We start from the raw sequence: 22,253 nt of genomic DNA on the forward strand, positions 1-22,253 counted from the left end.
TGAGTCCAGAGAAAAGAATGCTGCTGCGATGGAATGACTCGCCAATCATTTGTTGACAGGAGAGTGTAGGCGTCCATGGCAACGCCTGATTTGTCAAAATGTCTTAATTATGAGTGCCAGTTTTAAACAAGTGATGCACTACTTTCTCCGCTTCAAAAATCGAAGTCTCGTCGAGTGAGAGAAATGTGATTGTGTCTCACCGTTCTGAGTCACTGTGTGTAAATTAAATCCCAGTTAACATTGGTTCTATCTTTGCAGGGCCCGTACCCCACTGATGGTGAAGTAGATGCGGACCTCATTAATGCAGGTGAGGCCGATCGATAAATGCCCATGTTGATTTGAAACCAGTGAAAGCCTCAAAAATGAAACATATGAGACATATTCTACTCGATTTGAGAGTTCTTTTAATGTTCTGTAGGGAAGGAGACTGTCACAGTGCTTCCTGGAGCTGCCTATTTCTCCAGCGATGAGTCATTTGCCATGATCCGAGGGTAAGACTAAAAAAGAAAATCATGCAAATTACTAACCTGGGTATTTACAAACAGCATCTGTAATAAATGCATCTACACAGCAGCCTGGCCAATATTCCCGAAGACCTTGGTTGCTATTGATTTGTAAGCTGTCTGATATTGCCCACCTGCACTCGCATCAGTTGTGTGCGCGTGTGTGTGCAAGCGCTTGTACACCCTGTGGAAATCCACTAATACTCATAAATAGCACTGTCCAGCCACACAGGCAACGACCACACATTGAACCTCAGTATTGGCCTTTGTGCAAGATTTATAGGTGTTGGGAAGGAGCAACTAAAAGATATATTTATTGTCCAACTTCCAACTTGTTGCCATGTAGTCAGCACAACTCACACAAGCTCCAAAACAGGTTGAACAAGACAAACAAAATAAACATGTTGACCCTGTGAAGAACTGAATGGGTACTTTATTGGTGCATAAAACAATGGTAACTGTATAACTAAGTCTAGATATCAGGCTAAATGAAGTACTACAAGGTACAGCAATATACTGTAGATTCTGGGTAAAATCTTAGCACCTGAAAATATCATCAAATGCTATCCCTACTTGGATTTGTCCTCATTTAAAATAAAATTGTGGCATTTCATAATGGATGACAGTAAAAGAGATCAAAATTTCCGTCTTAGTCAAGAACCCTGACTCAGACGTTGACAGCTGTCTTCTGTTGGATGCCCCTTTTCTCTTCAGGGGCCACATCAACCTGACAATGCTTGGAGCCATGCAAGTGTCAAAGTACGGAGACCTAGCCAACTGGATGATCCCAGTAAGTTTATTTTTCATCTTCCATCCTCCACAGTCCGCAGGGGTTCAAATGCCGTCAATCAGCTAGAGCTAGCACTTGTCTGGCAACCTTATTGAATTTCATTTTATAGAATGGCACCAATGCTGTAGGCGGCATAGCTTGTGAAAAATATCACACATTTTTATGACTGCCTTGAGAGGAAAAAAAAAACCGTAAGACAGATACAGTTAACAGAATTATCCCTCCCTCAAAAAATAAAATAAAAATACAACACCTAGTCAACAAAACAAAACTTACCAAAGATGCTTTTGGCAGTATGTCAAACTCATTTGAAACGGGATTAAAAAATATAACGTACTGTACATGTTGGCGGCACGGTGCCCGACTGGTTAGAGCGTCAGCCTCACAGTTCTGAGGACCGGGATTCAATCCCCGGCCCCGCCTGTGTGGAGTTTGCATGTTCTCCCCGTGCCTGCGTGGGTTTTCTCCGGGCACTCTGGTTTCCTCCCACATCCCAAAATCATGCATTAATTGGAGACTCTGAATTGCCCTTAGGTGTGAATGTGATTGCGGATGGTTGTTTGTTGGCTGGTAACCAGTTCAGGGTGTACCCCGCCTCCTGCCCGATGACAGCTGGGATAGGCTCCAGCACGTCCACGACCCTAGTGAGGAGAAGCGGCTCAGAAAATGGATGGATGGATGGACTGTACATGTTTTCAGATGCTATTTTTGAACAAAAACATGTTTTGTTATTCTTAACTTCTATAAAAGTGGGTGGTGAATTTGCAACAATAGGAAAATTCGAGTCCCAGGGTCATACTTGTTGAAACCACTGATTTAGACCATATCGCTTCATATGACAAACCAGATAAGTGAATGTTCCATCAAAAAAAAGCCAACGTTATAATAATGAAACTGTTCTAAAAGCAATGTTCTTTTATGTGTTCAGAAGTTTAACTAAGAGTCAAACATTTTGAAAAACTTTAACAAATTAATAGTCTACCAGAAGGTGGCGGTTTGTGGTCATATTTGGAAAAATATGTCATGTTTGCGACTACTGCAGAATGGCATATGACCAGAGAGAGCCAATCACAAACGTTAGGTTTAGAAGGAGAAAGTGACGTGGAAAAAAATGTTCAGAGCTTTTGCGGCTATTTCTCAAATGTAACTAAAATTGTAATGATGGAAATTTCCAAAAGCAACTAATTTAATTACACATTTTCTCCCAGTAATGTAAAGGATTAAAATTACATACATTTTGTAATTAAATAATGAAATGTAGTTACATGTAATTAGTTAATCCCAACACTCTTCATGAATTACCCCCAGCCCCTAGTTTGTCCTTGGTGGAGGTTCGCAATCTACTCAGTCACAAAGTACCTGTAGTTGTATATCGTCACTTTCAAAACCTTGTCTAAATTTGGTCAATTTCATATATATATATTTTTAAATCTATACTATTACTGCACCACATGGGTTTGTTATTTTCACAAATTATTGACCAATCTAAAGTGTTGAAAATTGCCTGCTCTCTTTGACAATGCAATATTTATGGCTCAACAAATAAATATTAATAATATTGTTTGGTTTCTGAAAATCAACTGTATTGGGGACGCGAGGATAGTCGTTATAGCTTTGCTAGAACAGCAAATCTAATGGTGACCGTTGTTTTTTTGTCCACACCAATGCTTTGGATTGGTGTCGTGTTCATTCATTCCGAAACTTCACATTTGGTGTAAGATTGGGCAAGAATCTTAATGTTTCAAGGGACAAAATCTCACTTTCTCTCTTTGTGTCATATTCATTCAGCTGAAGACAAGCATGAGAGGCCTGACTTTACTCAATCAAATGGTTCACTTCCAAAATGACAGGCCTATTTGAGGAAGAATTAAATGTTCCTGGCAGCACGTAGCTGCTCCACAGACTTAGAAGAAGAAAGCAGTTTTTTGGGTACCTCGTTTCTAATGCTGTTTCTTGTACAAGTGAACATATAGATGAGACATATCTTAAGCATTGTGTCTATTATATGATCATTGGCTTTCGAAAAGGTGTGGGCTGTGATTGACTGCTACCAGAATATGGCAATTGTTCTTCTGTGGGGACGAGCTTGCAGGTTGTTACAGTGTAATGGTTGGGGATGGGGTTCTAGCATGATATTTGATCAGGTCAATTGGTCTCCGGACCAAGGCGGCCACCACCCTCCTCAGTGATTTCGAAGGTCAAGAACCCATTAAAAGCCTGTACAGAATGTTAGGGGGCGGGACGCGACACAAATGCCCTCGGCACATAGCAGTTTTTCGCTTGACTGAAGTGTACATTTTGCTTCAGGCACTGCATTAATTGAAAGATGCAGCTGGTCTCATTGGCCAAGATATGGAGAGCATTTTCAATGGGTCAATTTATTTTCTATTAACCTCTCCGGTTCTGTTGTTTGTTTATGCCAATGCTTAATTAACATGGCACTTGAATATGCTGGATTTGCAGTTGAGGTTTTTCACAGCAGTTGTCTTTGGCCATACTGGTTATGGACTGTGCACTCACACACCATCGTCCTCACCCACTCCTCAATCCTCATTATCCCCCCTTTTGAAAGGATGGATGAAGTGAATTACAATCCCCAATCATCGCTGATAATGAAAATTATTCACTATCTAAAAATGGGTACATAGCGTGAAATTGGAAATGTTTTAACGCATGAGTCGGGGATGCGGCACTCTGTGTGATTTGGATTTTGAACGCTTTCAATATGCAAATCCAGATAAACATTTTCCAGTTGAGGGCTTTGAAATGCTTTTACAGCTTCACTCGAGCTTCAACATCTGCTTCATCTGGATCAACAATGGCTTGACACTCAGAGAGAAAGAGAGAGGGAGAAGAGAGAGAGAGAGAGAGAGAGAGAGAGAGAGAGAGAGAGAGGAATACAATAAAGGATTTGCTATGCTGTTTCATCATCATTCAGCTGTTGAGGCTGGACCAAGCTCTCTTAAATGTAGGGGTCCTGCAACTAGCTGTTTACACAAAATAACAATTTTGTGTCATGCCCTCCACCGCACTAGACTTCCACCCGCTGTGTTTTTGAATGTGAAATACAATCTTTCTGACATGCTGTCTGAACAGTGTTTTTGTATTTACTTTTTTTCTTGACAACTGTGGCAAACGCTAACATTATTGTTGACCCAAGCCATTTAGATGAAACTCGGGTGTGGACCTCTGTATAACTGCGTAGCTAAATTTGGCAACAACTTATGAATAGCAGTACACTGATGTAAATGTAAAATGTAAATACATTGCTTTGATGATGTGAGTTTCATGGAAGCATGTTGTACCTTGCTATGCATTCTTAATTTATGCAATCTATTCATTCTTAATTTATTTGTGCTGTCTCACAACTCTGTACAGCAAACAGTCTTACCATTTACCTTTTTGCGCCTACCACTGACCAATATCACCAACTATCGTATTTTCACGACCATAAGGCGCACCGTATTTAAAGGCGCAGTCTCAGTTACGGGGTCTATTTCTGTATTTAACACATACATAAGGTATTATTGGGCGCATGCATGGTAAAACATACGCTAGCTTAAAACATACACTAGCATGCATGCACGCTAAAACAATGTTTTTAAAAAGCAGCGGGAGCAAAACTGAGTTCGGTTGTACTTTATTGACGTATTTAACAATGTACTCACGTTATTTTTTGATCAATCCTCATCCACAAATCCATCAAGGTCCTCATGTTCTGTATCCAAAATGAACAGCTGGGCAAGTTCTCCATCAAACACGCCAGGTTCCTTCTCGTCATTGTCGGAGTCAGTCTCGTTGCCGTGCGGCTCCTCAGAAATGATGCCGGCTTTTACGAAAGCTTGAACAACAGTGCAAGCAGACACGTTAGCCCAAGCATCCACAATCCAGTCACAAATTGTGGCGTAACTTGCCTGGCGCTGCCTCCTTGTCTTAGTAAAGCTGTGTTCGCCATCTGTCATCCATCGCTCCCACGCTGCTCACTTCACTTTGAACGCCCTGTTTACACGGCTGTCCAGCGGTTCGTCAAGCCTCCCAGAATGATGCAAGCTCCGAGTTAGTCGAATGGTGACTGTAGAGACGCTTCTCCCGGCTGTTCTTTGCTCATTAATGCATTGCTCGTGTTGGTCTTCCAACTCGGGCCACCTCGCCTTGTTTCCACTGGGGTCAAGACAGCCTCCACTCGTAAAGTCGCAGTCAAGCCAGCCGCCCGCCACTAATTTTTTTCATACTAGGCATTACGGTAATTGGTCGCCAACTCGCAGCGAAAGCCACCGTCAAAATACTATATACCTACCGGGGGCGTGTCTTTAGCGTTCTCTGTCACGCGCACCCTTCCTCCTTTACGTCCGCATGCTGTCCTCAGTCATGTCTGCCTTCCTCTATATAAGCAGTGTGTCGGCAGGAAATGCTCCTAGTCAGTCAAGCGACGCGCTCATTAAAGTCACAAAACAACATTTACAGATTTTGGAACTCGGTGCACACATAAGGCGCGCCACATTATAAGGCGCCCCGTCCATTTTGGAGAAAATTTAAGACTTGTAAGTGCGCCTTATGGTCGTGAAAATACGGTATGTCAAGTCAATTAATGTCACATTAAAAACAAAAAATAAACACGCATGTGCCACAAAAAGTGAACTACAGGTGTAAAACATGCTGTACATTCCAAATTTCCGATGCTGCTACAAAATGCAATGCAGATGATAATGCCTAATGGTAGCTTTGGAGCTACATAAAAGATTACCTGTCGGTTTGTGTGCATTTTAAATGGTTGTCTGAATCTTGTGTGCTTTGCTCCATGTGGATGGCAATAGAATTAACAATGGCCCATCTTGAAGCAAAATTGTTTACATGGCCCTGACTGGCTCCTAATCAAAAGCCATTGCATAACTCATTTGAAGGCGGGAATCATTGGAAGTAGGGTAACACACACACACAGACACACACACACACACAGGAAAAGAAAGCAAGCAAAACGCAAAGCTTATTGAATCCCACTGGGATGCATTGGAGCGTTAGTTTGCCGGGGTTGTCCCCAGTTTGAATCAAATTGGACATAATTCTAAGTCTCATCTTTTCCCTCAACGCTCATCATTAGTTGTCCGCGTAACCAAGGCGGGCAGCAGTCTGTCGCTATGTGATTTAAATAGAGAGCCTTTTGTGTCAGACATGTTGAACGGGAGGGAAAGGTAGCCGCTGGGCAAATGGCAACTATTGGATCAGAAAGGGGTCATTTTGCATGAGGTTTCTGCCAAAGTGTACAAACGAGTTGTCATGGCAATGCAAATATGCAATACTCCTCTATCTTTAGAAAAAATATTTGTAAGTGGTGATGTTATTTTCGTGCTTTCTTGGACTTCAGCGACATATTTTGAAACACAGTCCATTCCAAGACACTGGTTGATCTCTGATGTATTTGGAGAAATATCAGTATTTTTCCCAGGGGAAATACAGTAGTGCCTTGAGATAAGAGCGACCTGACGGGTTGTTCAAGATATAAATCAGCTGAGAAGAAGCTGAGTTTCCGTGGAAACAAACTGCGGTCAAGCCAGCCTCCACTCGTAAAGTAGCAGTCAAGCCAGCCGCCCTAAGTTTGGCGCATTTTCTTTTTTATGACTTGCAAGCAAAACTATACATTTTTGTGTGTGGCCAAATACGCTAACATTTAAAAAAAAAAAAGTGTTTTAACAAGTTTAAATGTGTTTAGTGTGTGGGAGGGATATTTTATGGCTTACGCTATTTTTCATAATGGTCTCTGGTTTTGACTATTGCTGGTGGGCCTAGGACATAACTCCCGTGATAAATGGGGATCATGGTATTATTTTTTTCCCCCATTAGCAATATTGGTGTCAAGCTTCGTTGACCCATATTCTCTTTATATCCAAACTTGGTGTTTAAATTGTCAATTGAAGGCATCTTACAGCTGATGCCATTGTTGTTGTTTGACTTCTCTTCAAAACAGCTTAAAAGGAAGCGCATTAGTGGTGGCTTTCTAAAAAAAACCTTGTTGGGTGAGTGGTGCCTGACGTCAATGTCGTCTCTTCTCTCTCTCATTTCTCCTAATCGGCGCCATCCCAGCAGTACTTCAACATCAGATGTCTCTTGTAATCTGGGTTCGACGCCACAGATCCAGCCTCCTACGGTCCCCCATGTTATCTCTCGCTTTGAAAAAGCCATTAAGCTGCTAACATTTTTTTTAACGCCTATTTAACGAGCATGAGCATAACTGCCCCTGGAAAGGATTCATTTAAAGAGCAGGCGAGTATGCTATTAGCATATGAAAAAGATACAGTATATCAAGAGAAAATACTCAGTTGCTCATTTTAAAAAAGTTGGATACATAACTACAAAATAAACATCACACTATTTATCACACATCAGAGGAGAATTTTTCCCAGTGAAAAATAGATGTATTTGCCATGTATAGGAGAGGTTATCCTAAATATTCAGGTGTACATTAGTTTGTACTTGAGTTATGATCATGGGCCAAAAATGTTACCTCTTTCGTCATCTCCCACCATGTGTTTTCATTCTTTTTGAGATTCTAGAGCAGTCTCCGTGTACGTTAGTTACTATTGCTCCATATTGTACATTGCCAATGTCGTAGCTAAATTAGGCAGCTAAAAATATTAAGAAAAGCTCTCAGCACGTACCCCTAGAAACAAGTACAATAATAAACATAATGTTCAATTATATCTCATATCCAATGTCAACCAAAATCCAGCATTTTAAAAGACAGACTTTTTGATATAGCCCTTGTATTGGAGCTCATTATGTAGATTGTGCAGATTTGCTCCATTTTGTGACCACTGTTCATGGGGGATCTTTGAAATTCTTGTTGAAAAGAAGTCTTGTTGCATTAAAAAAAAAAAAAGTCTTAAACGGGGCACCCATACCAATTTTTAACATCTTAACTGACAGCACACCACACACACAACGATATCTCCACTGACAATCACGATTCTGCTCTGTCTGTAGTAGTGGTAAGATTGACCTGTTGTGCCACAGACCATAGAAAATGCTGGAAAATACAAAGAAGAAAACAGTTTAGTACATACACTCGGCTAGACACCTCCACCTTTTGCTATTGTTCTTGAGCAGACAGACCCAAGTAACGTCTTGTGTATTCTAAATAAACCAGCTGTTACGAAATGTTCTGTTACACACACCTATTTGCGTTCGGCAATTCTAATTAAACCAGCTGTTGCAAAATGTTCCGTTACACACCTCTATTTGTGTTCGGCAACAGCTCGAGGATTCAATTTCACCTTACAATTACAGAGTATGTGGATCAGCCAAACATTATGAGTTGTAATGGTAAATATTGAAAGATTTAGCACTTATGATTAGTGGCCCCCAGCATTCCTTGCTTGTTTCCAAGCAGATCAGGAAGCCCGTAACATAAAAACAGCCCGTAATGTAATAAATTTGCCCCTTTATAAAATGTAATAGGCCAATAACATAATAACTCGGCAATAACGTAATAAAAGTCCTGAACCTAAAACGTAATAACCTTTGGCTAGTAACGAATGGGCCTATTCTATTTTAACAAGGGCAAATTTATTACGCCATGGGCTTCTACAACCCTTCACCACAGGATATTCATGATAATCTTTCAAAGATATCCGATAGGGCTGCACAATTAATCGAATTTTAATCATGATTGCCATTTTGGCTGCTAAATGATCCCGATCGTCACCGTTTAAAATGCAGGCATTGCTGCATGTGAAAAGTGCTTCATTTGCAGCAGTGCCTGCAACGTTGCCAGACAGCCACCAGGGGGCGAAGGTATGGTTGAGCCTTCATTAAGCGCCAGCACCGTGCTCCGGGCCATCTTCAAAGCTAAGTCTAAATTGGCATTGATGTCCAATGTAGTAATATATGCATAGATCATTTTACAATTGAAAATACGTGAGTCCCAGGATGCGCATGTCTGGAAACCATAAGTCCCAGCCCTGGAACAATGAGTCCCTGCAACTTATCATCACGGAATACAGATACAGTAGTCCTCCACTATATCACGGTTCTTGCCTCGCTGTCCCGCTATATTTATATATATTTTTTATTACAGTTTTTACTCTATTTTTTACACTGCAATATTTTTGTGTTATCCATTGTGCCCTCTCTCGCTCTCAATACATATTATTCAGATTTGTATTTATTTTTATTTTTTAAGATATATTTTCCCAAAAACTATCGCAAATGATAGTATTGTCATTTTTTTATGCCACTGAAAGAGTGATATTGGAGCATAATAATTCAAGTACATCCATTTTAAGAACAACTAACTCGAAGAATATATTGAACATTGGCATTGTAATGTAGCACAATAAATAAAACACTTAGGCTCTGTTCACAAAAATTCCACTGACAAATATTAAACATTTGGCACAGCAATATAAACAGTCATGAATGCCTTAACAGGCAATATACTGCCAATGAAGTTTCCAGTTGGTTAAGAAAAAGTGCCAAGTATAACAGCACAAGTAGATTAAAGCAACCTTTTTTGGTTCAAGATTTGTACTACTTTTCAAAAGTCAGCAGCCTTTCTTTAAATGCTGCTTTGTCAATATGTTCAATGGCTACATCTCTTACAATAGTGAGTACGCAATGCTGTATATAATGTGAGCATATGTGCACCATGTTATCATGTTTGTATTTGCAGTGTTGGACAAAGATTTCCACAATTGCAAGCTGACAGAAAACGGGAAATGTACGACAATGTTTTTTGTTCCCAGTTGAAAAAATCGAGTGGGATTGTTGTGTTTAAAATGGATTTTGTCACTTTGAGGTTTTAAGTTGTGTTGTCTTTGTTGCAACTTCATACAAATTTGACATAACAGCTCGTTGGTTTTAGCGGGATGGTCGCGTTCATCTGGTCTGAATCCAAAATGTTCTCACATCGTTGCGGTGGCGTATAGGCTTTGGAACTAATTCCATGTATGCCGCTCAACTTTCTATAACTGCAGCTACCAGCTCGCCATCAGAAAACCTCGGTTTGAGGACGCTTATTACGCTCGTGCCTGCATTTGAAAAGCACGCTCGCACACATACAGCCAATCAGAGGGAGGATGGGTGGTTCCTGTCCAGCCCTTCACTATCTCTGATTGATTTAGAGACCAGTTGGGTTTTGTGTGTCTTCTTTCAATTCACATTTCCTCCTCAAATGGCTGTACGTAGAGATGGACCTGCTCTTTTTTTCTTTTTTTTCTTTTTTTTTTTAGCAGCACCATTTAGAAGTTTGAGCGCATATGTGACCAAATTAGTCACAATCCAGAGCCCTATCTTGTTAAAAAAATTAAATAAAATCACACGCTGGATTTCCAGCACCGTGCCAGAATATTTTAATCCATAGAATTGCATCCTCCGACGCAGATTCCTCTTAGTTTATGCTTCCTCGCTAATTTTTGTGCGTCTCAGACGGGGGGAAAACGGGACCCTGTATATGAAGCTCTTATTTTTAAGTTGACCCTCTCAGCATGTTGGCGGAGAGGCAGCATGTCATAAAAGGCGCTTAACAATCATTGTAACGGCTGCCGTGAGTTGAACTTTTTGGCTGGCCTCATCGCAATGAAAAAACACTGGGAGTAAATAGAGAGGGAAATCACAACTGTTTACGGTTTGTGACCGTGCACGACTGACCAATGGTCAGCCCAATGGTCAAAGCAGAACAACGGAGACGTACCTGTCCTTGATAATTCACTCCATTGACAGAGATTTTCAAATGAAAAGTCTGCGCTTACAGCCTAATGTTCCTGCGTTTTATGCATTAATTGCGTTTGCTTCCATTAAATTGCCCTTCGCGATTGTACTTTGTAATGGCATATTTATTCAGTGAGCCCTTGGTAAAGTGTAATTTTTTTAGGGTACATTCACTTTTTATTTGTATCTATAATTTCTTATTCTAACATTCATTTTGCACTGAAAACTGTTACATATTGTTTGTTAAAAAGTATCCATCCATCCATTTTCTGTACTGCTTATCCTCACTAGGGTCGCGGGCGTGCTGGAGACTATCCCAGCTATCTTTGGGCGAGAGGCGGGGTACATCCTGAACTGGCCGCCAGCCAGTTGCCGGGTACATATCAACAAACAACCATTCACACTCACATTCACGTCTTCAGTTACGCTACCATGCATGTTTTTGGGATGTGGGAGGAAACCGGAGTACCCGGAGAAAACTCAGGCAGGCACGGGGAGAACACGGGGATTTGAACCCCGGTCCTCAGAACTGTGAGGCAGATGTGCTAACCAGTCGGTCACTGTGCCGCCTTGTTGAAAAGTAGTTCAATAACAAAAAAAACAAAAAAAAAAATATATAACTTGAAGAATAATCGTGATTAATAATCATGATTACAGTATTGATCAAAATAATCGTGATTATTTTTTGAGCCATAATCGTGCAGCTCTAATATCCCACAATCGGGACTGTGATGACTTTGATCAAAACGGGGGAGGAATGCTAAAACTCTGCCTGATAGTCGCTATGTGTGTATCCCACACACATGCATGCATATGGCTCGAGATAGAATTGACTCAAAGGGAGCCAAATGTCAGTGGTCCCAGCAATATACAGATCACGACAACAGCAGACACATTTAAGCAGTCATTTGTCCATACGCACATGAAGATTAACAGCAGCTAAGGTCATTATGACGATGGTTTGCTCACAGGTGTCTGGCTCACACACGTCTTGATCATCACACAAATCAGACTTGCTCGTATCAGGTCAGATGTGGTCGTCCCCGAGGGCCTGTGCGCACACCAGCGAGCTCTTCGAATGTCAAAAAGTGCATTAGCATCGATCGCAGGAAAAAGGACACTCTTTCCTGCTGGAGTAACCTATTAAAATTCGCTGCGCATTAAATAAAAAGCAAAGGTGCGGACTTGACTGAAGGTGTAGGACTTGATTGCTGTGTTAGAAGGTTAAATACCAAAGTTGATACTTTTTTTTTTTATTATTAGACTAATTTGGGGGACTTAATACAGCTCTTTACAAGGGTGCTTCCTGAGATGGTGCGTGGCAGTATATTCAATTAAATCAAACTTACCCCTGCGCTTCTCTCGCCGCCCTCGCACTGCTTTGGGTTGATATCTTTCCTACCCAGCTGGCCTCCCTGGAGGCAGTCTGGATCCTTATGATGCACAACACTTGGCATATTTATATCCCCTGGTTATCGAGCACAGAGCAAAGTGAAGCAGCCTCTTCACATGATTGATGAGCAAATGGGATTTTAATTCAGTTACTCAGTCGTCACCCTGTGGCAATATCTGCATGTCAGCCTCCTCTTTTTGGAAGCTTTCTTTCACTGGGGACACTGAGGCACTTAGAGTTAAAAAAAAAAAAAAAAAAAAAAAAAAAAAAAAAAAGTTTTACTCAGCCGACAACAGTTTTGAGGTTTCAGGTTGATTTCATTTTGAAAGTCACATTCTCTGCTCAGACTTATTGTGGTTTTCAGTTGTTGACCGAGTACATGAGTAACATTGGGAACTCCTTAAATTTAATTGACTGGAGGAAAGTGCGCTGAAGCTGCCTAAGTGGCTTTTGGTGTCTTCAGATCCTTAGAAATACACAACAAATACTTACAAATACACACTTTTTGGGATCTTTTACCCATGAAATAGGTAAATAAATGCTTTTACTCCTCTTTTCTTCTCCACAGACCTTTTTATCCATCCATCATATTGAACAGTAGATACAAAAAGTAAATACCTCCCTTTGTAAACTAGCATTTTCTTCTGATGTAAAAGAATGAGACCACAAACATCCTCAAAACGGTAATTAGAATTATCCACCCATCCATTTTCTGAGCCGCTTATCCTCACTAAGGTCGCGGGCGTGCTGGAGCCTATCCCAGCTATCATCGGGCAGGAGGCGGGGTACACCCTGAACTGGTCGCCAGCCAATCGCAGGGCACATATAAACAAACAACCATTCGCGCTCACATTCACACCTACGGGCAATTTAGAGTTGTCAATTAACCTTCCATGCATGTTTTGGGGATGTGGGAGGAAACCGGAGTGCCCGGAGAAAACCCACGCAAGCATGGGGAGAACATGCAAACTCCACACAGGCGGGGCTGGGGATTGAACCCCGGTCCTCAGAACTGTGAGGCAGACACTCTAAGCAGTCGTCCAACATTCCGCCGTAATTAGAATTATAACCTGTAAAAATAAATGCATCTTGGAAAATAAAAATGTACACTAAGTTGTTGCATAAGGGTGCACACCCTAAAACAAAGACTTTTTTAAAGCACCCTTTGATTTAAGCCTTCAGTGTTTCCTTTAGGAGTATCATCAGCGTGGCCCATCTTGACTTGGCAAGAGTTGCCCACTCTTCCTGGCAAAAGCTGTTCCAAATGTATCAGATTGCCAGGATGTCTCCTGTACACAGCCCCTCACCTCACAGATTTCTAATTGGATGTAGTTATGTGCTCTGACTATATCATTCTAAAACTTTGTTTCCAAACTGTTGTCTGTGTTCGTTAGTTTGTGGGTTTGGATATGTGCTCACTGTCACAATATGACTCTTCAGCTTGGGAGTGGGTGAAAATATCGATTAATCGATGCATCGCAATATTCCCACCCCCTATTCAATATCCACTTACATCCATATACACAAATAAGTTGTTATTGTGAAGATTTTTATTTTAAGATGTTTCTTAAAAATGTGTGGTGACATACCACGTTCACATGGGCATAAAAATAAATGTTTAAAAATTGTCAACAGGAATGCTAATTATTTGTGTATTTCTACTACTTACTGAATCGACATCAAATCATTCAAATCAATATTGAATCAAGTGGAAATATAAGGAATATAAATCAAATTGACTCGTGAGGTTCAAACAACACTCGGCCCTACTTGACATGCTTCACATTTCCAGTAGAAGCATGAAGGTTTTGTGCCAAAACTAATTGGTATTTGTAATCTTGCTAAAGGTGGAATGCCTTTTTTCCAAGGAAGACTGGATCATTACTGTGGGGTCAAAGTACAAAAAAACATGGTATTCATCATGGTTTGATGGACATTTTCATCAATTCATTTCTAATATTCACTGGTGTCTTATTTGCACACAAAACCTTGCTCTCATTTTCTCAGACTTTTGACATGGCTTCAGCTGACATTTGTGCCAAAATAGACACAAATGTTTACAGCTGCACCCTTTCCAGTTAACACGCAGGGAACATGACAACTGTTTTGTTATTGGCGAGACCTTCTATTGAAAGTTTTATTGCGTTTTGGAACATAGTGGTTTATCATAATTGACACTTAACTTCTGGAGAAGACATTTTCCCCAATGTTTTAAAAACTTTGGAGCAAGGTAAAAAATCATAAATGTTTTTGCTTAAAAAGAAGTATTGTTTGCATTGAATACCAGTAAAAGAATAACCACCACAATCCAATGTGAATCTTAAAATAGAAAGGCACTTAGTAGATAGCAAAGATTTCAGCTTAAAAACAAATGTTAGGCCTTGGTCCTCAGTCGGAAAAGGGTGGAGTACCCTGTCCGGGTTGAGGAAGAGATCCTGCGCCAAGTGGAGGAGTTCAAGTATCTCGTGGTCTTTTTCACCAGTGAGGGAAGAATGGAGTGAGAGAAAGACAATTGGATTGGTGCAGTATCTGCAGTAATGCGGACTCTGTATTGGTCTGTCGTGGTGTAGAAGGAGTTGAGCCGAAATGCGAAGCTCTCAATTTACCCATTGATCTACGTTCCTAAACTCATCTATGGTCAAGAGCTGTGTGCCGAAAGAACAAGATCGGAGATACAAGCTGCCAAAATGAGTTTCCTCAGGGTATCCGGGCTCTCACTTAGAGATAGGGTTAGAAGCTCAGTCATCCAGGAGGGGCTCAGAGTTGAGCCGCTACTTCTCCGGGTCGAGAGGAGCCAGATGAGGTGGCTCAGGTATCTGGTTAGGATGCCCCCTGGACACCTCCCTGGTGAGGTTGTTGACCGAAAGGAGGCCCCAGGACACGCTGGAGAGACTACGTCTCTCGGCTGGCCTGGGAACGCCTCAGGATCCGCCCTGATGAGCTGGACGAAGTGGCTGGGGAGAGGGAAGTCTGGGCTTCCCTGCTCGCTCAAGCTGCAACCCCCATGACCCGACCTCGGATAAGCAGAAGAAAATGAAGGGATAGATTAATGTGTATCATCAATATTTACCATGTAATTTCAGGGTAAGATGGTGAAGGGAATGGGTGGAGCCATGGATTTGGTGGCCAGCGCCGGAACCAAGGTGGTGGTCACCATGGAGCACTCAGCAAAGGTTAGTAAAGGCTTCTTTATACTCGCGCGGACGGCGACTGCGCTGACGTCAGTGCGGCTATCTGGCGCGTAGTTTACCTTTATACTCGAGCACAACCCACGCGCGCAGTTTTGAAAATGTACTGCAGTTCACCTACAAGTCGAGGGTGTCGCTACTGCTGGTATTGGGTAGCACACCACAGGGTGGAGTTTCCTCAGAATATTTTGGGCCATTTCCGGTAGCCGTTTTTACTTTCCTTTCAGTAACAAGGAACAAAGCAACAACAATGGCGACCGTGGAACAGTGTCTGCTAGAACAAATGGACCTAGATGACCAGATGATACATTTAATTATGCTGCAAAATCGATAGAGAAGGCGGCGGCGGCGCAACTTTTTGCCGTGTGCGTGGCAAGCTATGCAGAAGGGCTGCACGGGCCAATTCGTCGGTCACGTGATGCAATGCGGGCGTTGTCGACCGCGCGACCGCAGGAGTATAAAGAGGCCTTAACATTTGAGTGTGTGTGCGCCTTCTTTCATTTTTCTTTGTGCCCTTTGTCTACTTCCTGCACTTATGACTGAGCGTTCTGACTGATTAATGGTAATTTGTCTAATGGTTTGCCTAATGGCTCTTAAGCAGAAAAGGGTTGGCGTGCATACCAGCTCGCTGCTCATTTGTCTTTAACGTATTCAAGCTACTAGTCTAGAAATGGAGTCGAGCTGATTAGTTGGAGCGGTACTGCTGCGACTGGTGACTCCAAGGACACTTTTTACTTTGACTTCATGTAAACGTAAAGCAAGGGCAGTAATACCATGCTGCACATCCACACTGAACCGGGATAATCGCAGCCTGTCTGCTGCCCAGCTACGGTCCAGATGGTGCAGCACGTGAATACAAACCCGCTGCCCTGAAGGGTGTTGTCAATCATGAGGAACGTGTGTGTGTGTGCGTGCGTGTGTCTGTGTGTGTGTGTGTGTCTCGTGAAGCGACGTGACCTGCTCTCACTTAAAGATGAATGGTGGGTAGACTGAGATTGACATTCAAATATGTGCATTAGGTACCTGGGGGAATAAAGTGTGTCTGGTTCCATATCTTGAGATATTGCAGTGGAAACTTCATCCATGAAATTATTGTTGCACTTTGAAAGGACTGAATGAACCTAATGGCTGGATTTGATTCCTAACCCCAGACTCATGCCCTTTAATGTGTTTCTTTCTTTTAGGGAGGTAAACACAAGATATTGGACAAGTGCCTTCTGCCTCTGACAGGGAAGCAGTGTGTGGACCGCATCATCACAGAGAAGGTGTTGTATTTGTTTACTTAACACATATACTACCTTCTGGTAAAAGAAGTAGGATTCTATACAAAAGTAATACGCTGTAATTAACTGTAATTTAACTAATTAACAATCTGGTGAAGCAGGTTAACTTTTTTTTCTTTGTATTTCAAGACAATTTTCCCATGACAAATAGCCCATAACCCGTTCCAGGGTCAAAGCAGTGGCTTGATTCTCTGTCCAGGCAGGTATGCTCAGTGTCATTGTCATGCTGAAAAGGTGATAGTCCTCTTTAGGTTTTGTGTCAGAACTGAGTGCAATTTGCAATCTTGACAGATTTGGAGTACTTTTACAAGCAAGATCGAGCACAGATTGGCAGGTCTCAGCAATAGAATTTTCAGATCCAGTAAACTTGGCATTTTCAATGCAGCATGTCCTCCATGCTTTAACACAATAAAGTTGTAAACTTTTTTTTGGAACAATTTCTGATGAGGGCACATGGAATACTGTATAGTAGAACCCAAATACATCAAATACAATCCGTTCCATAACCCTGGTCTGCTAATTTCTTTGAATTTCAAGACAATATCATACACATACATATATGAGAAATATAAAAAGCTGGATGTGTACATGCAAAACAAATCAATATTAAACTTTGGTCGCTGCTAACATCGGCGTACAACAGCGCTTTATCATTTGCTTCCTCACTGCTGTGATTGGTCACACGTTGATGTCTAACAAAAAAATCCCCACTGTGATTGGCCAGTTGTTTAGGAGGGGAATAATTTGCCAAGCTCCTCAATTGTAAATAGCGACCCGTTGGTGCGCTTGGTTATGGGCAACATGTTGGCAATGTTGAGGAAATGGTGACTGATACACCAAATTAATTAGGGGGGCAAAAGAATATTTAGCCCCCCCCAAAAAATAAATAAATAAAAATAAATATAGGCCTAACAGCATCACTGCCTTATTGGAAGTCATTTCACAAGTGACAATAACATTGAACATATACAAAAAAAAAATCAACACAACCTGCTGACAGGGCGAAAATTACTAAAATATTTGTGTAGGTACTATGGCATATGCTGATGTCCGCATGACAAGGACGTTTTTGTGCAGCTTTGTTATTTCTGAAAAATCTTGGACTCTTCATTGCACAAACTTGATTGTTTGGAGTTTGCACTGTATTGTCCATGCAACGAAGCATTTATCAAGTATAAATAAGAAGATGGATAACATAATTACAAATGAGTAATAAGTGACTTATGACACACACACGAATGTGAAAACAAGTTGAATGAGTGCTATGATGCACTAGGGGGTGGACGGCTATGACTTTGATTCAATTAGCACCAATTAGTCTCTTTGGAGGCTGGTTATTGATTTTGTTTTAGTGTTTTCATTTTCACACTGGGGCCTGGCTTGTCTCATATTTATTGAAGCCTTCATCCCTTCCTTGAAGCCCCTCTTTGGCATGTTTTTGCTCTTGCTAGATAATGACTGAACTGAAAGTCAAATGCTCGCATATTATAGTCCTATTTAATCAAATCAAACTTTATTTTGTTTTGTTATATGTGTAACAGAGGACACACAAGTTGGAATGGGTTATGACCAGACCCAGGGTGTGTCTTCTGTTGTGAGTTAACATCTTGTTTAAAATCCATAGTACTTAGTGATTCTTTGGATATTGAGGCAGTTCCTCCTCCTCTTGTTCTTAGCATTGGAGAGGAAGAGAAATTAGGTTGGTAGGTGTGCGGTAAGGAGGGGGAAACTAGTCACTCAGCTTTCGATATAGGTGGGGATTCGGGATGTGAATGTGTTCTTCAATGGCTCTTTTGCAATACAGTACATAATTGTAAAAATGTATTACTAGGAAAATAATTTTTATCAGAATGCTTTAGTTTAAAAAAATATCTGCTTTATGTGCAAAAACTCTGTACCCTGTCTTCCCAATTACAGAAGAAGCGTGATGCAGAATCCAGTTGTGCGAGGGTGAAACTTAAGTAAACAAGGTTGGGGAATCAGCAGCAGAAAATGCCAGGATGTAAAAATCCTAGTTGTATTAATGAGTAAGGAAAATAAATGTTGCTGAAGTAAGAGAAACCCCAGTGAGCTCAGAACTGCTGCTGGTGCAGTCTGTGAATCTCCGTGTTCTCTTTTCCAGTACAAACTGACTAACGTGCCATGGGTTGCCCTTTTGGAAGTTGACAAGCTGACCAGACACGGGGCAAAGTCCTACAGCTTTTCTATCTCTTTCGTTCTTTCTGCTCGACTGATGTGATCTGTGATTGCACATTTCCCAGCAAGACGTTTTCTGTCCGTGAAGGTTAAATCTTTTTCTCCTGCAGCTGCCAGCACTGGTACCGCCTCCTCATTGCCTTCCTTATTTCATCGCCTGCTGCTTTTCTCGGCCTATCAAATCACACGTCACAAGATCTCTTAGTGTGTCTTTGACTCTCTAAGGTCAAACGCAATCTGTTCCGATTTAGTCCGTTTTCCTCTTTGGAAGTCATGTAAATTTACACAATTCATCTTTCACACTCTTAACAGCCACACAAGAGTCAAAACATGCTGACTACTGTTAATATTAAAAGATAAACTACTCAACCTCATCCACCATTGCAGAGGGGAGTCTCTTCACATAGATTAAATGCAGCTAAGTTTCCATTCGTATTTCATTAAAATGGTCCAGCTGTGTTTGATTATACTGATTAGACTTGATTAGGAAAGCCACACCCCTGTCTATATAAGACCTTGCATCTCAGAGCAAATGAGAATCATGAGGTCAGAGGAACTGCCTGAAGAGCTCAGAGATAGAATTGCGGCAAGGCACAGATCTGGCCAAGGTTACAAAAACATTTCTGCTGCACTTAAGATTCCTAAGAGCACAGTGGCCTCCATAATCCTGAAATGGAAGATGTTTGGGACGATCAGCACCCTTCCTAGAGCTGGCCGTCCGGGCAAACTGAGCAATTGAGGGAGAAGAGCCTTGGTGAGAGAGGTAAAGAAAAACCCAAAGATCACTGTGGCTGAGCTCCAGAGATGCAGTCGGGAGATGGGAGAAAGTTCTAGAAAGTCAACCATAACTGCAGCCCTCCACCAGTCGGGGCTTTATGGCAGAGTGGCCCGAGGGAAGCCTCTCCTCAGTGCAAGACACATGAAAGCCCGCATGGAGTTTGCTAAAAAAAAACACCTGAAGGACTCCAAGATGGTGAGAAATAAGACTCTCTGGTCTGATGAGACCAAGATAGAAATTGTTGACCTTAATTCTAAGTGGCAGGTGTGGAGAAAACCAGGCACTGCTCATCACCTGTCCAATACAGTCCCAACAGTGAAGCATGGCGGTGGCAGCATCATGCTGTGGGGGTGTTTTTCAGCTGCAGGGACAGGGAGACTGGTTGCAATCAAAAGAAAGATGAATGCGGCCAAGTACAGCATATCCTGGACGAAGACCTTCTCCAGAGTGCTCAGAACCTCAGACTGGGCCGAAGGTTCACCTTAAAAAAAGACAATGACCATAAGCACGCAGCTAAAATAATTTTTCTGTCAATATAGAGAGCACCAGAGTTAAATATATGAGTGTCGCAGCAAGGAGTCTGAATACTTATGGCTGTGTGATATTTCAGTTTTTTTTCTGTCAATATGGGGTGTTGTGTGTACACTGTGGGGGAAAATGAACTTAAATGATTTAGAAAATGGCTGGAATATAAAAAAGAGTGAAAAATTGAAGGGGGTCTGAAAACATCCCGTACCCACTGTATGTAGGCCTCCTGCAAAGACATATACTGTAACAAAAACTCCTGGAAGTTGAAAGAATGGTTTAAATCATGCCTGGCTGAGCGCTGACAATAAAAAGATTGTAATAGTTTTGGCTTTTGACCTCAACTACCTCGGCTAACTTGTGTCTATCAGTCAAATTAAATAGAGTTCTTGGTGTGACAGAGTGCTGACAAGGACTGTGTGAGCTGACCTTTTCCTTTAGCTTGTGGAGGACATCATTTCAAACGTAATAAAGTTCTTGGTTTGACACAGAGAAGTAATCTGCGTAACTGTCGAAAAAAGTCCAGTAAGTAACAGCTTTGCTTGGGTCCATCCAACACAGGACAGGAGAGATGACTCCTTGTGAAATTAATTGTCGTAATTCCCTTGCAGTATTTTCTGTATATAAAGGTGTTGTCCTAAAACGAGACCCAACAACCTGTTGTTTTTTTGTGTGCTGTTGGATTATTTTTGTGGTTGATTTAGGCTGGATTTACACTGCGTAGTTCAAGAAACATGATTGTCATTTGTTTTGCTCCCAAGTGGCACAATTGGGATATGAATCATGGCAATGTAAAGAGAGAGAAAAAAAAGCTGTGGAATTGGATACCTTCAAAGTGTGGATAAAAATCTAATATGTATCAGATGCCAATGCAAGTGCTGCGTAAATGCAAAGATTGGCTGGTCATAGCAAGCTTGACGTCATCAAATTCACCAATTGGTGACACATGCACATCAATGTCTGCTCAAACAAATAAACACATCTAAACTATAATGAAAGCAGAGTCAATTAAACATGGTCTGTCCAAAATAATTGACGGCAGTCAGTGGACTAACATGGACATTACCCTCATTGAACTCAATGGGGAGCGATTCAGCCTTGTCCACCTATGCAGTATGTAATGTTTAATATCAGTATTAGTTATGTATTATTTTCATTTGCTGAGTAACAAGTGCTTCTTGTGGAGTTATTTCCGTGCAGTTTGGGCATCTGCACATGCAGGTTGTTTCGAGTTTCGCTTTCGTGATTGTCGCCCCCAATCCGTTTCGGACAAATTCATTCTTAATACATCTCATGCCACAGGATAATTTTATGTGACAATCTTATAAAACATAAGACAGTCTGCTGTGTGTTGTTTTTGGTCGGGAAGGGGCAAAATCAGGACAAAAAAAGCGTGATTATATTTGTGTACTGGGCCTTAAGAGCCAAGTCCACCACTTTTACACCTGTTGCAACACCTGTTGCATTTAGAGTGAGTGAACACGCAATTTAGCACCCACAATTTAGTAACATCGTAAATCAGGCCCAAACTTTTTAAAAAGATTCAAAAAAAGTAAAATCAATGTTGAAATCCCTTAATCCTAGTATTTTAGTGTATTGTGGTACATTTATTTATGCCCGTCATGTATGAAAGCTACTTTTTTTGACGACCAATGTCTTATGTTCCATAATAACTGAGTACGCTTGCGTCACACGGAGACGCGTCGGTGCCTGTGTCTGCGTATCCTCCTACTCCCTATGCCGTTCCATCTGTCTTGGTATTTTGGAGTGAGATGTCAGCCTCCTGCCGCGTGCGTGTGTGCGTGGATCTAATGAATTGATCCGTGACAGGCTTTGTGTGGAAGAGGCCTCGGCCTGTCACTCTCCGCTGAGAGAAGCAACAGGACCCAGGTCAC

At 41.5% G+C, this 22,253-nt stretch overlaps 1 protein-coding gene across 2 annotated transcripts in view; it reads left to right on the forward strand.

Annotated features, from left to right (window-relative positions):
- Nucleotides 1–22,253, forward strand: part of oxct1a (3-oxoacid CoA transferase 1a) — a 53,707-nt gene that overhangs the window by 27,978 nt on the left and 3,476 nt on the right. For both annotated transcript variants that reach the window (XM_061767793.1, XM_061767792.1), the window contains exons 11-15: nucleotides 259–307; nucleotides 419–491; nucleotides 1,218–1,293; nucleotides 15,472–15,561; nucleotides 16,761–16,841. In XM_061767793.1, the coding sequence (XP_061623777.1) occupies nucleotides 259–307; nucleotides 419–491; nucleotides 1,218–1,293; nucleotides 15,472–15,561; nucleotides 16,761–16,841 (369 nt within the window). The remainder of the gene's footprint in view (nucleotides 1–258; nucleotides 308–418; nucleotides 492–1,217; nucleotides 1,294–15,471; nucleotides 15,562–16,760; nucleotides 16,842–22,253) is intronic.

The sequence above is a fragment of the Phyllopteryx taeniolatus genome, chromosome 3 (assembly GCF_024500385.1).
Source record: "Phyllopteryx taeniolatus isolate TA_2022b chromosome 3, UOR_Ptae_1.2, whole genome shotgun sequence".
NCBI lineage: Eukaryota > Metazoa > Chordata > Actinopteri > Syngnathiformes > Syngnathidae > Phyllopteryx > Phyllopteryx taeniolatus.